This window comes from Tenrec ecaudatus, chromosome 5, assembly GCF_050624435.1.
Source record: "Tenrec ecaudatus isolate mTenEca1 chromosome 5, mTenEca1.hap1, whole genome shotgun sequence".
NCBI lineage: Eukaryota > Metazoa > Chordata > Mammalia > Afrosoricida > Tenrecidae > Tenrec > Tenrec ecaudatus.
In genome coordinates this window covers 21007128-21023647 of record NC_134534.1, presented here as the reverse complement: position 1 = coordinate 21023647, position 16520 = coordinate 21007128, and the positions used below count along the sequence as shown (strand labels likewise).

Sequence of the window (16520 nt, the reverse complement as noted above, 5' to 3'; positions counted from 1 at the left end):
ACAATACCCAACATTAGTATGTTATATTCTTTCTAGTTGTTGTTTTTTTTTTTAAATCTGAACGGCATCCCTGCCCATGGTGACCTTCAGTTTAGAAACCGGAACTTTATCTCTGATTCCTTCCTTCTCGTCCTCATCTCACCCCATTTGTTCCCAGTCTCTTGAATCTACCTGGCAGCCCTTCCTCTCCCACTTGCCTCGGCTTCCATCCACACTGGGATTAATGCACTCACCCCAACATGTCTGCCAGCCACCATGTCGCTCTCCTGTCTGCGACGCCATGACCTTTGATAACAGAGAAAGCAAACTGAATCTTGTCAAAACTGATTGAAAGTAAAAGGATAGATTTTTTTGAAATGATAAATCCCCAAATCTTTATCTCGTCACTCCAGGACCTCCAAAATCGTGTTCCTTTCCCGGCTCCTTCTCTCTTAGTCCATTCTGTACTCTAGGCACTTTGAGTGACTTGCCCATCACATAGGCTCCTCTTCCATAAAGTTTTGTATGTGCCGTGCTCTTCCTTGTGCTTGGTGTGCCCTTCCATATGTCCCCTCCCAGACCATGCTGTGAGGGGCTTTGAAGAAGAGATGATTGACACGGTGGCTGCACCAATGGGCTCACACCTAAGAATGATTGCGAGAAGGCGCGAGGTCGTATCGTGTCTGCTCTGTTTCTCAAAGACCACTATGAGTTGGAGCCAACTCAACGGCACCCAACAGCAGCAGCGAACTCTAATCTATCAATCATGATCATTCCTAATGTCTTGAATTGTGTTTCCCCCAAATAGGTATCACCTTGGCGGGACTGTGCTCCTCAGCCCCCCATTTTGTGGTCTACGGTGCAATCTGCAGGATTCGGTTGTATCTTGCATCCACGTCTTTGGAGAAGCAGTCATAAAAGGGATCAAGCAATCGAACACAGATTGGAGACACCTATCGCAACCAAGAAAAACGGTTCCGTGTGAGGTGAGGCCTGTGGATGCAGGGTCCATGCACTGTGAACCCCCTAGATGTGGGTGAAGATTGATGCCCAGACACTGGGAAATCTCCTAGGGATGCCAAGCCCACCAATATTAACAGGAGAAGAGGACTCTTCCCTAGAGTCAACGGAGGGAGAAAGCCTTCCCGATAGCTGGCCCCTTGGATGCAGACTTTTAGCCATTTGAACTGGCTGAGAATGGCTTTCTACTTGTTAGAGCTATCCACTGGTGGGGTCCCTGTCATAACAGTGCTAGATCACTGAGACCACCACCCAACAGCACTGTCCTGTCAGAATGGATCGTTTGCTCCTACTTCCCTTGGTCCTTTGTTCATACTCTTATCACAGTGCATCCTCCCATAGATGTGCATGTATCGATTAGCAATGGAACCCCTAGGAAGAACAGAGAGCATCAATGGCTGATGCACACCGTAGAACTCTTTTAGAAAGTACTTACCCCAGAAATTGTTCCTGCCTCTCCCTGCAGTCCTAGATGGACTATGGACACCCCCCACACCACTAAATTTCAGTATAAATAAAGAAGCTAGTGGCTGTACCAGACAATCGTGTTTAGCAGGCATCAGAGGATGATAGTGAACATGTCATGACGCAACACCTCCCATACTTGGTGTAACAGCAAATTAGAAGTAACACGAGTTTGTGAGGTAGTAAAATAACTACCAAAAACTTAAAATGCCTACCGAAGGAGAGATTGCCAGTCATCTGCCATGCTATGTTACCATCTGTTCATGAAAGTAAGCAAACCACTTAGGAGGGGATCAGTATTGAGCCCCAAAGGGACTAAGGAGACAAACAGGGCTTGGAGATACCTTGAGAAGAACTAGACTCTAATGTGATGGTGACATTCCTTTGAGTGAGATTGTTAGTGATAGGGGTAAAATGTAGATTGAGATGTTAGCAAGATCTACTACAAGTTATGTTTTAGTGATTAAATTTTATACATGTATAATGAATATGCATATCTTTACTTGACTCTATTAAGACTAATAGCAATTGCTCCCCTGATCTTGCAGTCATCCCTAATATACCGGATGGGATGATATCCTTGGTCAGATCATCTAATTTACTACCAGTTGTAGGTAGTGCATTCGATAAGGTCATTTGCTCTCTTCTTTTTAAGTCCTGGGCAGAGCATTTTGTCTGCCTTTGCCAAAGCTAAAAGGGATGGAACTTTCCATTCAAATAGCAACCTAACTCTATGTCTGATCAGAGCAAGCACACTAACCAGATGTATCACTCACTATAGGATGGGCTGGTGGGACTTATTTTGGGTGAGTCACACAGCGCAGTAGATCAGTGTATCTCAGAGCTCTTTTTATGCTTATGGGGCTGTGTGAGCCTGAAAGGCAGTGGTTCAATTGCATTCACTTGAGAAGCAAGCACTGTCTCCGACGAACAGCAGGCTCTCAAACGCTGCGCACTCATCTAAATTGCATTGTCAACTAAAGGATGCTGACCGCGGCACCCTTGTCTGGACAGGTTAAGGGTGTGCTCCAAGGAATGAGAACACTGGGGTAGCTAGCCACAAATTTGGGAAGGGGGTGTGCCCTGGTGTCAGCTCCCCAAAAGAATGAACCATGGAGTGGGAAGGACGTGTATGTAAGAGATTTCATTCCTTTGCTACCACACATTTTAGCACATTTCTAGTCTGGCCAGCCTCTAGGAGGATGAATAATTGAAAGGAGGTCGCACGTGTCCAAATCAGCAGTGTCCACACACATGGAGCTGAATAAGGAGAAGGAGCTTGGAATTTTTCATTCTCATTTTAGATATTTCTTCCCCGTCTCGTTCGTTAGCTAATCCAGCCAGCTCAATGAAATGAAGTGGCACAAGCATAGATGTAAATCCAAGCATTTCTATCTGGAACCAAATTCTTTCAGTATCAGAAAGTGGACTTTTCTTTCATGACAGCCCTAATACATGATTTATTTTCAGCCTTATGTAATGAATAATCTTCAGGTCAGAATCCTGTTCTGAATGAAGGCAATGGGAGCCATCAAATAGGAGCAAACTTGCATGGGATTAGCTGGGGAGACCACAGGAGCCGCTCTGCCAGCTCAAGCACGGTTGCTCTGCACTTCAGTGACCACAAAAGCACAAAAGACCCACTGATGACAGGCCCTTTCATAGGCAGTGACACTTTTCTGAAATAATATCAGATCGAATCGGTGTGAGATTTTGGCCTAAAATTGCTAGCTTGCTTCCAAATACCTTTCAATCTACTTGCTTTAAGATGCAAATGATACTTTCTGGGGTGGACAGGTGGAGCTGCGGTTGCTTTTGCATTTCAGAGGCTTAGTGGAGAAACACCTGGCATCAAGGTTCCTCCCTGGGACAGAGCACAGGACACTTCCAAAGAGTTCTGTGTGTGTTCTAGTCTTCGAAAGCACTTGCACTCAGCCTGAGGGTGCTTCAACAAGTTGTGGGAAAATGGAATGAAAAGCTAATAGAATGATTTCCTTTTTATGGTGTTTTCAAAATGATTGAAAGGAAATTAAGGACAAGTTTGAGATCTTTTTCAGGATACTCAGGATTTGGGGTACACAAGTGAATTAAATTAAATGAGCATTTACTGAACACCTACTATGTATGAAGTCACAGAAATACCCCGTGTCCAAACCACTGAGCTAGCCAGTGGAGGTAATACCAAGATAGCGCTACCACGCCGAAGAGAAGAACACCGTGACAAAATACTGTTCCATATGGCTCAATGTCAGGGGAAGAGATGAAAAGTCCTCTGCTGCGAGAAGGCCATCAACAAGATAGAGACCATGGCTGCAACCATGGGCTCAAACCAAAGAACAATTGGGAGCATGGCGCAGGACCCAGCGTGGTCTGTTCAGTTGGGTGTGCACGGGGCCTTTATGAGCTGGAGCCCGCTCAATGGTACCTGACAACAACAACAACAACAACAACAACATGAGGTTTAGAGAAGGGTGATAGAATATCCAGATGAGTGGAAGGAGCAGACACAAACAGCCATTGGTCACCTGATCTTACAGTCAACATCTCACATGGTCGAAGGAATGAATGATGCATTTTATCAACAATGAGGGAATGCTATGAGCTCTGACATGGATTTGGGAAGGGACCATCCTTCTACACAGAAGCAGAAGTAGAGCCAGTGACATATGCCCTTTCCCATTGAGTTGATTCTGACTCATTGTCTCCCTCTAGGACAGCGGTTCTCAACCTGTGGGTCACAACCCCTTTGGGGGTCCAACAACCCTTTCACAGGGGTTGCCCAATTCATCACAGTAGCAAAATGACAATTATGAAGTAGCAACAAAAATAATGTTATGGTTGGGGGGATCACCACGACATGAGGGACTGTATGAAAGGGTCACAGTATTAGGAAGGTTGGGAACTGCCCTAGGATAAACTTGAATGCTCACTGGGCTTCTGAGACTGTGGTCTTCATGGAAGCAGGCTGCCTCTTCTTTCTCGCACTGAGCAGCTGGTGGGTTGGAACGTTGATCTTCCAGTTGTCAGACAAGCACTGAACCAACACAGCCTCTGGGCTCCTGTCACTGACACACTAGCAAGAAAATTCACCTTGATTCTAAAAACAGCAACAGCAAAATGCTGTTGTTTCATTTGAAGGGATTCATAGCGAGAGGGAACAGGTAAGGCGCATTGAATTTGGGGCTTTGTCAGGATTATAAAGTCAAGGTGAACATTTTATATTCAATTCAGGAACTGATAAGTTACAATCAAAAATTGAGAAATAAAGTGATTTTAAATGGGATTTCAGGAAGGCGAATCTACTATTGTTGTGTAAGCCATGGCTTTGGGCCAGAGAAGCCTGGGATCAAACATTATGTTAGCTCCACCTGTTACAAATGTTGTGGCCCAGTGCATACTACTCAGTCTCTGAGGCTCAGATGTCTTATTGGTGTCTGCAGACCTGTAGAAAACATCTACCTCAGTATAATGGTTATTGCAAGAGAGGCAGGACTAGGGAAAGAGTTAAAAAGAAACTTCAACATTCCCTATTTAAAAAAAAACCCAGAAGTAAATATAGCAAAAGGTTAGCATGATTAATTCTAGACATTAAGAGCATCTTTCTTACTTTCCACCTTTTTAAACATTCAAAATAGTTCATTAATAAAAAGAAAAGTCTGTCTTTGTGTCCTAATTGCTGGAGATGGTATTTCTCAGGAATATAACATAGGTCATGCACATTGTGGATTTTCATAAATACTGTTTTATTGGTCTTTTACAATATTTCAAGGAGGGGAATGAAATGGAACCTATAAGATAAAGAAACAAAATAACAGGACATGGGAGATGTTCACTTATAATAGAGATGGACTAACAAGAACAGGACTGGACTTCCTACATGAAAAAGCTTTACAAATGCACAAAACATAAGAAACTTCATTTCTTAAGACAGAAGGTCATGAGGCACTGAAGGGAAGTATTCCCAGGCAGATGGGAAACAAATGAGGTGAGCCTTCTGACTGCGGCAGCTTCCTGCTCAGAGCAAGCTTCCAGGCTTTGGAGAAGGAAAGGAAACTCAAGCGGATCCCATGGGTCTTTCCAGAGTTGAGGAATCAGAGGTGGGAGTCCGGGGAGGCCAATGCAGCCGGAGTTTGCAAGAGAAGTAACCAGAGAGGTGAGACCCTTCTAGGGAGATAGCAGTGGGGATCCTCTATGAAGGGTACCCCTGAAATATTCAGAGGATAATGATTAGCATATGCATGGAACACAACTGCCAGGGGCCTGGGAAAGAACCATCCACAGGATTAGAAGGAATAACCGCTAGGATTTACACAGAGCCAGGAAGATTGCCTGTTCAATTCAGCTAAAATAGACAATGTCAGATTTTGGGAGGAATCAGGTAGACAGGAGATTTTCTTCACTGTCTTGTTGTTATCTGCTGTTGAATCAATTCCAACTCATAAGGAGGCAAACCTTCCCCATAGGGCTTCCTAGGTTATGATAAAATAAAATAAAATACAAAACAAAAACAGTTTTGGCGAGCCAGTCAGGGTGCATGCAGTATAGCACCGATGAAACGTACAAATTTCTTCTAGTTCTTTACTGCTTTCCCCCCACCACTATCATGACCCTAATTCTACCTTACAAATCCGGCTAGACCAGAGCATGTACACCGGTACAGATAAGAACACACACCACAGGGAATCCAGGACAGATAAACCTCTCAGGACCAATAATGAGAGAAGCAATACCAGGAGGGGAAGGGGAAGGTAGAGGGAGAAAGGGGGAACTAATCTCAATCATCTACATGTAATCCCCTCCCAGGGGGAAGGACAACAGAAAAGTGGGTGAAGGGAGACATCGGTCAGTGTAAGACATGAAAAATAATAATAATTTATAAATTATCAAGGGCTCATGAGGGAGGGAGGGGAAAAATGAGGAGCTGCTACCAAGAGCTCCAGTAGAAAGAGAATGTTTTGAAAATGATGATGGCAACAAATGTACACATGTGCTTGACACAATGTATGGATTGTGATAAGAGCTGTATGAGCCCCCAATAAAATGATACAAAAAATCAACATATCAAATAAGTTCCCTTTTAATAAACCTTAAAAAACACCCAGTTTTATTTGCATAAAATCCACCTATCATACAATTCATCAGTTCAATCTTAGGCAGCAATTTTGATGCGTCCTGTTTTTCTTCCCCTAGAGCTGTTGGGTGGCTCTAACCTTTGGGTTAGCAGCCTCGCCCAGAAGCTTTGTGACACCTGAACTCTTTCTCTTTTCTTGACCAGGGGTGGGAGTGGGGATTTGTGCTAGGTTAAGCGATGCTGGGTCTGCCCAACAAAACTTAAATCAAGAGACACAAAAGGTCCAACTGCTTCCACGTCACTTGATCGTATTCCAGAACACACATCAAGAATAGTGATAAGAATACAGCAATACAAAGCTCTCCACAAGGTAAAACTCACAATGTTAAACACGTGAGAAAAGTCAGTATGCATGCAATGAAGCTGGAAAATTCCACCCAGAATGAAAAGGAAACAAAATGGGCTCTTGAGAAGAGAGCCAGAAATGACAAAGACGATCGAACTAGTTGTTTGTCTGAGGTGCTGTCCAGCTGCTCTGATTCAGGGCAGCCCTGCGTGGAACAGAAGAAAACATGGTCCTGCCCTGCGTCACCCTTCCCAGCTGTGCCGTGATTGCAGCCTTTACATTAATCTGTCTTGGTGAGAGTCCTTCCCTTTCCCACTAACCCTTTAGACAAGGATATTCCAAAAGGAGTAAGAATCCTATTTCATAGATCTAAGAAGTTAGAGGCCAGATGGAAGATGATAAATAAAGACATGGAAGCTATAAATGAGATGAAAATTACAGTGTGTGATATAAGAAATACCCTCTGTGGGATTGATGGAATATTAAAAATGACAGAACAAAATGATTGAACTCAGAGATATATCAATAAAAACCAATAAAAAAGAAAATACACAGAGTCAAAAGACTTTGTAAAGACATCAGTGAAACATGGGGCAACTTCAAGTGATCTGATTAATATATGTATAATTGGAGTTTTTGACGGAGGGTAGGAAGACAGGAAATAATTTGAGTAAAAGTTCCATGGTTTGATGAAACTCTAACAAGAATTTCAATGAACTAAGCCCTAGCTCAAAAAACATGGAAAAATTATATTAAGGGTCATCACAATTAAATTATACATGAGGGGTGGTAACAAGCAAAGGTTAAGTTGACTGGAGAAAAAAAGATCCACGATGCACACAGGGACAGAAATCCCAAAACACATGGGTGTGGGGAGACGACGAGACATCATCTGAATGAAAATCCTGCAAACTTAAAATTCTTCACTCAGTAAGAATATTTTTGAAGAAACGTAAATTAGTTTCTTTGAACACAGAAAAGCTGAAAGAATTTGTCACAAGCAGTCCTTCATGACAAAACAACAACAACAACAATAAAAACCTCAAAGTCCGTTAAGCAGAAGCAAAATGAAAGTAGATGAAAACTTGTATCTATACCACGGGGTACACAGCAGAGGAAATGAGAACTCTGAGGGGCTAAATGTAAAAGGAGTGTTTTCTTATCATTTAAATGTTTGAAAAGATAGCTGCGTATTGCAAAAATAACAGTTCTGTGGCATTTACGACATGTGTAAAAGTGCCGTGAATGATAAAAATAAACGAAGGCTGGCAGGATCGCAGGAGGAGTGTACTGAGTAGAGGTTTGTGTCCCAGGCCCAAAGTAGTACACTGCTACGTGAAGGCGGCCAAAGATGAATGAATGACGCATCGTATACATCCCCAGGCAACCACGAAATTAATATCAAATATGTTCTAGATAATAAGCAACAAAGAAGGTGTGTTGGACCCATTAAATGTGCTTGACTAACTTTAAAAAAAGACAATAGGAACAGATAGGGAAAAACAAGCAATATGGTAGATTTACCAGCTACCATATCAATAATTGCGTTAAATTTGAATGGCTCCACATCCACATGGAAAACTGCCAGGTGTTACCAAGAAGGAGCAAAAATGGTAACTCTCACTGTCAATGGGAGAATGGAAACAGCCACAGCCACTCCGGAGAACCATCCTGTAAGGCCAGCGGAAGGACGCATGCTGTATCCTAAAAGCCCAGCAATTTCAGATAAATTTGCACATTTAAAGGCCATGTGTAGAAAAAAAAAGTAAAAGAAAGAGCAGAGACTGTCAGATTAGATTTTTTAAAAAGCAATACCTAATTATCTTCTTCTTACAAGAAATTTGGTTTATTATAAAAATAGTCAAGAGTACAGGGGAAGGTGGAGGAGGAGGGGAGAGGGGAACCGATCACAACGATCCACGAACAATCCCCCTCCTTTCCCACAACCCAGGGTGATGTAATGTGGTGAAGGGAAACCAAGGTCCGTGTAAGATATGAAAACAATAATAATTTATAATTTATCAAAGGGTCATGAGGGTGAGTGGAGAGGAGGGAGAAAAGGCTCAAATAGAAAGTAAATGTTTAGAAAATGATGATAGCAACAGATGTTCTAATATGCCTGATCAATTGATATGTGGGATGTAATAATAGCGGTAAGACATAGATGTGTACATATGTAAATACATTAGTTCGTAAAGATAGAGGTATTGGTCTATGTACATATATTTATTAGGAATACATTGAGGTAGTGGATAGACTTCCGAACACTGCTCATGCTCTCCCTCAGTGCACGAACACTTTGTTCTAACAATCTGGCATTCTGAGATGCTCACCCTCCTGGCACAATCTCTGAAGACAAAATGGGTAGATAAGCAAATGTGGTGAAGAAATTGGATAAAAAGATTTAGCATTTGGGGTCTTAAAGGATTGAAGTTAAACAAGCATCCATCTAGCAGAGAAGCAAGAAGCCCGCATGGAAGAAGCACACCAGTTGGTGCGATCATGAGGTGTTGACGGGATTGTGTAACAGGCATCAGAAGACCCAAAACAAATGAGCAAACAAACAAACAAAACCATATTGTTGAAAATGAGGGGGGTCAGAGCAGAGACCCCAAACCCATCTGTAGACAATGGGACATCCCCTCACAGAAGGGTCACAAGGAAGGGATGAGTCAACCAGGGCACAGTAGCACCGATGAAATACACAATATTCCTCTGGCTCCTTGAGGCTTCCTCACCCCCCACTTTCATGACCCCAGTCCTGACTTTCACATCGGGCTAGAGTGGAGCATGTGCACAGGTACAGATAAGAGACAAGAGCTCATGACACACAGAATCTAGAAACAGGAATGGGAGTAGCGATACCAGGAGGGTAGGAGGACAATGGGGAGGAGGGAGGGAGCAAGAGGGAAATGATATCAATGATGGACATATAATCCCCCCAGGGGGCCAAACAACAGAAACCATGGGGGAAGGGACACAGCAGTCAGTGTAAGATATGAAAATAGTAATGAATTTATAATTCATCAAGGGGTCACGAGGGTGGTGGGAAGGGAGGGAAAAAAGAGGAGCTAATACTAAGGGTTCAAGCAGAAAGAACATGTTTAGAAAATAATGATGGCAACATATGTACAAATATGCTTGATAACTTGATGTATAGATTGTTATACGAGCTGTAAGAGCCCTCAGTAAAATGATCTTTTAATTTTTTTAAGAAGAAAAAAGAGCTGAAGGAGTCCCCAATAAAATGATTTAATGAAAAAAAACCAAAAACAACCATTCAAGAGTAAAAAGATGGAAATAGGCATCCCATACTAACACTAATGGGGAAAAAACGGAAGTGACTGGGTTAACATTAGACCAACTAGATTTATAAGCCAAGGAAATGATCATGATCACAAGGATCTACATATAACCCCCTCCCTGGGGGGGTGGGCAACAGAAGAGTGGGTGAAGGGAGACGCCGGGCAGAGTGAGAGAAGATAAAATAATAATTTATAAATTATCAAGGGTTCATGAGGCGGGGGAGGGGCAGCGGGGAGGGAGGGGGAAGGGAAAAAGAAAAATGAGGAGCGGATTCCAGGAACACAAGTGGAATGTATAAGTGTGCTTTACACAATTGATGTATGTGTGGATTTTGATGAGTTGTATAAGTCCCAATAAAATGATTTAAATAAAGAAAAAGGATAAAGAATCAAAAAAAGGGAAAAGAAATGTCTAGAAAATAATGATGACAACATATGTGCAAATGTGATTGACTCAATGGATGAATGGATTGTTACAAGAGCTGTAAGCGCCCCCAATAAAATGTTTAAGAAAAACCCAGAAAAAAAAGAATAATTATAAAACACACTCGTCATTATTGTGATTGGTTCATAAAGACAACAGGACACAATTCAACCCTAAGACAAATGCATGCACGCTTGGAGTCGTCCCGGAAGCACAGGAGTGGCGTCATTGTGTGCCATGCAGTTGCTCTGACTCTGAGCAACTTTACAGACTGGAGTGGGAATGCCCACCAGGTTCCCAAGGGTGTACATCTTTAGGGAAGAGATGGTCACATCTGTCTCCCAGGGAGCGGCGAATGGGTTTGAACTGTGGGCGACAGCTGAAAGAAGGAGAGGCTGATAAAAGTGGCAAAGTGATCGGGTTGCCAACATAGGAAATGCAATAGTGAGTGAGGTCACAAATTGAAGTCATGAGAACATTTCAAGGATGCAATGGCCTCCAACCGCTTCCCCCCTCCCCCCCACCACCCTGCAAGTCAGCACTGAAGTAGCAGCTGCTTAAGACTAAGGAAAAGGAGGCTCTTCGTAATTTGGAATAAAAACAGCAGCTCTGGTAGGAGATTAGGCACCAGGGTGACATAGTGGTTACACATTGGGCTGCTGTGGTCATTACATAATCTGGTGTCAACTTGAGAATATTAAGAGTGAAGGGGTGGAGCTTAGCCTGTCCATTGGTTCGACCTCATTTGGAGGCACGATGGAGATAAATAGCTCAGGAGAGGCCAGACACACTCTCTCTGTGAGATATTCCTGTTGACAAGCCAGATGGAGCTACACTGATGTAGCCAGAGCCCTGGAGCTGGAGGAGCCATGTGGAGACCCACGCCTGCGCTGAGAGGCTTCCACCGCCACTGGATCCACAAGACTGTCCACCCTCTGGCCTGTGATCTTCCTGCATTTGGTGCCATTGCATGCGTTGCATGAGACTGAAGAGGAATTTATAGACTGGTACCAGATATATGGGCTAATATCACACTTATGGACTTGATCTGAACTGGGCTGGGATATTGTCTTAATGTAAAATTGTTCTTTGATAGAAACTTCTCTCTTACACACACATGAGTGCCTCTGGGTTTGTTTCTCTGGTCAACCAGGACCAACATAGCGGCTTGCCACAAGATCAAAACCACAAGCTGCTCCATGGACGAAAGAGGAGGCTTTCCACCCTCATAAAAAGCTACACTCCCAGAAACTACGGGGGCAGTTCTACTCTGACCTATAGGGTCACCAGGGGCAGAATCAGCTCAAAGGCAATATGGTTGTTGTTTGGTGGTAGGATATTAGAATGTCAAGTCTGATTTTGAGGGCTTGAGACCCGGAGAGAGTTTACCTTCCAAGGTAACCCAGCCAATCTTTTAAAGATATATACACCCAGACAACAAACCACTTGGCCTGTGACACTTAACATGTTTTACAATTCAGTGGCATGATGACGCTCGTCTTGCTGTTCACCCATCGCCATTTTCCGTTTTCAAAAATTTCCATCATAACTCTTCACAGCAGCTCAGTGTTCCGCTTCCCCCCTCCCTCCTGCCGGTCCCTGGCAACGACTAATAAACTTTTATACAGCCCCTCTGTTACAGGAAACAAATGGCTCTTGGTCTTGTCAGAAGGAGAAAGAGGAGAGGAAAGGGGAAGAGGAGACAGGGAGGAGGAGGAGGAGGAGGAGGCAAAAGAGGAATGGTGTGGGGGCGGGAAGGAGGGGAGGGGGAGCCTGTGGAGTTTGGGGATGGGGAAGAGGAGGGATATCCTCCCACAGCACTGTTTGTTCTTCCCAGGAGACACTTTCTGTGCCTTTTAGCTCCTAGGCTGCTACTTCTAATTGTAACTTGGGGTCAAGGTCAATGGGGCAAATGTCAGCCTTTCAAAGACAAAATGTAATATTGAAGCATTCCTTCTTGCCCCTTCTCTGGGATTTTGAAGATCAGGCCAACTAGTTGTTTTTGCATCACCTCTAGCACAGCTGAAGCTGGCGGGGAGACACAGCCCCCACCCCACTGTTGACAGTCATCCCGGAGCAATAAAGCTGTGTAGCCAACACGGGCCTAGTCCACAGCCGAAGGTCAGGCGAAATGGCCTGCCTTTAAGGACACAGACCCCTCTGCGTTTTGTGCTGCGTCTACCTAGTGCTCCTTGGCTTTCAAGCCTTGACAATGCCATCAGCAATGTGTTTTTGCTTTTGGTAAGCCACTCTCTCCTGGAGGTGCAGACTGGCAAGGAGGGAGGAACTTGAATTTGGGGGAGTCAGAGCAAGGTTTAATTCCTCGCTCTGCCTATCATGAGCTATAGGACCGTGGGTGCAGTTTGTTATTGCTAACATCTTTGAGCCTAGTTCTAGGTTTTATTAAATCTATAAAACAGAGATAAATCGTGCCTGCCTTTGTGTTTGTATTGGGTTGGCACGGTGGCTGCAATGATGCTCAAACTTAAGAACAACCGCGAGGGTGGTACAGGACTTGGCGGCAGGTCGTTCTGCCGTGCACAGGGTTTGCTGTGTCTGAACTGACTCATTGGCACAAACAATCATAACTACATTGCATGCAAAACTAAGATTTTACACACCTCCACACAAAGGTAAGTAAAAAAGTGTTAGTACAAAATCACAGAAATTGTTAAATAAAAAAATGAACATATGAAGCTGCTGGAAACCTAGGGGGGATGAACCTAGAGGGGCAGCAAGTAGAATAAGGGGCTCGTAGGAAAGGGGGGCACCATGGTGGGGGCAAAAGGGAGCGGATGTCAAGGAATCCATGCAGGAAAAGAATGTTTGGAAACTGATCGCGGTAGCAATGGTGCATTCTACATGACGTGATTGAAATTCGGAATGATAGGATGGATATATGTATTAAATCCCAACCAATAATAATTTTTTTGCCAGTACTCCAGGCTTTATTACACATGGAACCCACTGCTAGCAAACCCTCGCCAGTCCAGTCTTTTCTCCTCTGCCCTCTGACCTCCTTCCAGGGGTCACCAGGCCATTGTGGAAGAGGGCCATAGGTGGGGGCAGTGCTTTCTCCAAAGTCCACTGACTCTGGGCCTCTTGGCTCCAGTGGAAAGCTTCTGTAAGAAGGGCGAGATGTTTAGCTCCTATCTTCAAGCTCCTCCATGTCTACATCCTGGGGGGGTTTGGTCCCTTGGCGCTTGGGCTTCGGTTCATGAGTCCTGGCTGGCTTTGGGGGGGCTTCCACTTCCATGACTGCCTTCTCCTTCTGCGCCAGCCGGATCTGCTGGAGGAGTTTTCTGCGCTTCTTCCCCGACAGGGTAATGTTGGCACGGGCACTGGACGCCCGCTTCTTGAGGTGGTGCCACGTGGTCAGCCCGGCGTCTAGCCCGGCCCCGACCACGCGGTGCTTCCGTCGCTGCTCCCGCGTCAACACGCGCCGCCGCTTGAACAGCTTCTTCTTCAGCTCCGTGCAAGGCCGGTTGATCTTCCGGAGCCCCCATGGCTGTGCAGCGACGTCCGCCAATAATAATTTTTTAAAAGGGTAAAAAACATTTTTTTTTTAAAAAAGGAAAAATGACGCTGCCACTTCTGCGCACCTTCCGAAGGCATTTCCATCTTTCTACCCCTTCTCTGAAGAATTCTGCAGTCTTCCTACTCTATTCTGCCAAACTGGTCGTTTTGGCAAGCCTGAGGGATTCAAATGGCGTTGTTCTCAATGATCTTTGAGTTCAGGGCACACGAAGACCAAGGCTGTGGGGTCATAGGATTAGGCTTCCCACTGAAAGAAACTCTTGTAGGACCCTCCTTGATACCGCCCAAGAACATGCAGGTGCATTATTCTGATGGAAAAAAACATTTTCCCTCAGGGCCCTTTTTCTCACGAATACAGTTTTCATTTCCTTAAAACTTTTTTCTCATAAGCTCTCACGACGGCCCTGTGTCCCTCAAGAAAGTCTATGAAGATGACATCTTTGGAATCATAAAGAGCAGTTGACACCATCATACCAGCAGACATGGTTCAGCAGATCCACCCAGAAGCCACTGTTTTGATTGGACCTTGCTTCTCTGGATTGTGTTAGTAGATCCAAGACTCATCCAAGTTTATTTGCTCCATAAATTGTTTTCACCTTGTTGAAACTGAGGGAAAGATGAGTTCTTGGAGCTAGCTGATCGCGGCACTCACAGAGTGAAGCCAAGACATTCGCTTAAAATGGAAGCTGCCGAGCCAAGTCAGACCTCAATGTTTGCCGCATTCACACCAGTAGTCTTCTTCCACCAGCTTCTGGTCTGCAGCCATGCTTTCTTCCCTCCCTTGGCTCACCTTTGAAGGCATCCTTAAATTGCTGGACCCAGCTAAGTATTATTGTTTCATGTGGGGTAGAATTCCCGTAAACTGTGTGCAAATATTCAATAATTTGAGAAGATGCTCATTTGATTTTGTTCAAATTTGTTTTCACCACTCACCTCAAAATAATTTTCTACCTCATAGAACAGACCCTATATATTTTCTTCGTAAATCATTTTATCGGGGGCTTGTACAACTCTTATCACAATCCATCCATCCACCCATGTGTCAAGCACATTTGTACATCTGTTGACATCATCATTCTCAAAACATTTGCTTTCTACTTGAGTCCTTGGTATTAGCTCCTCATTTTCTCCTCCCTCCCAGGAACGATGTTTTCTGAAGGCAAATGAAGGATGAACGAGGCTGAGACAATTGTGTTACTGGGAGAGTGTGTCTGCAGTCATCCAACGATCACAGGGACATGGTTAAATGTTTAAACTAAACCCTGCATGGATGAACTGGAACCCCAGTGGCATACTTTTTCACTCACCCTAGTTTGTGTGTGTGTGTGTGTGTGTGTGTGTGTGTGTGTGTGAATGTAAACTAGGGGGCTTCAAACGTTTGTGAAAGAAGTCTATTCTCTTTTAATGCCACCTTTTCCGAGCAGCCATCTCTCTCTACACAGGATGGACTAGTGCTGTCCCCATGGGTTTCTAAGACTGTAGTCCTAGACAGGAGTAGAAAGCCTCATCGTTCTCCCATGGAGTGCCTGGTGGTTTTGAACTACTGACCTTGTGGTTAGCACTAAACCCATCGCAGTTGAGTGGAATCTGACTCATAGAAACACTACAGGACAGAGTAGATCTACCCGCCAGCGTTTCCAAGAACGGGCTAGTGGGTGCAAACCTCCAATCTTTTGGTTCGTAGTTGAGCTAGCTGCAAATAGCAAGTATGGAGTTCACGTCCATTCAGAGGTGCCTCTGGAGAAAGGCCTGGATACCTAGTTTCCAAAATTCAGCATCGAAACCCTGTGAGTCACAGGTCTGCTCAGACACACATGGGGTGTCACAAGTCCCTGCAAATTCGATTGCTTTGTTTTGGTTTGGTTTCAGTATATAGTGACTGCTAGTGGTGGCTTCTTTTATGCTATTAAATGTATAGGCAGTCCTCAGGCTCTGAATGTTCAACTTCTTACTTTTAATAAAAACTCACTGCTGTCAAGTTGATGCTGACTCACAGTGCCCCTGTAGGACAGGAGACAACTGGCCCTGTGGGCTCCCTAGACTATAACTCTTTACAGGAATAGAAAGTCCCGTTTTCCTCCTACGGAACCCCTGGTGGTTTTGAACTGATGACCTTGTGGTTAGCAGCACAACTTCTACTTATTTGTGAAGTTCGGTAAACATGCCCTCACTTAGAAACCATGGAACCAACTCTATTCTCTATAAATTCTGCAACCCAATTTCCTTCACTTGCTGCATATACAATTTAAAAATAATTGAAAAGTCCTCAAGTCTTGTCTTACCAACCCAAACCAAATCCACGCCCATCGAGTCCAGGACAGTGTGGAACCGCCCCGGTGGGTTTCATGGGAGCAGAAAGCCGGATCTTTCTTC

General features: G+C 44.2%; 1 protein-coding gene across 1 annotated transcript; it reads right to left on the bottom strand.

Moving 5' to 3' along the window:
- Window positions 1-13597: 13597 nt before the first annotated feature.
- LOC142448602 (uncharacterized protein C11orf98-like) lies at window positions 13598-14949 on the bottom strand. Its single transcript, XM_075550543.1, has 2 exons — window positions 14938-14949; window positions 13598-14118 (listed from the first exon to the last, which is right to left on the bottom strand). Exons 1-2 carry the CDS (start codon window positions 14947-14949, stop codon window positions 13753-13755), a joined length of 378 nt encoding a protein of 125 aa, XP_075406658.1. The 3' UTR covers window positions 13598-13752.
- Between the last annotated feature and the right edge of the window lie 1571 nt (window positions 14950-16520).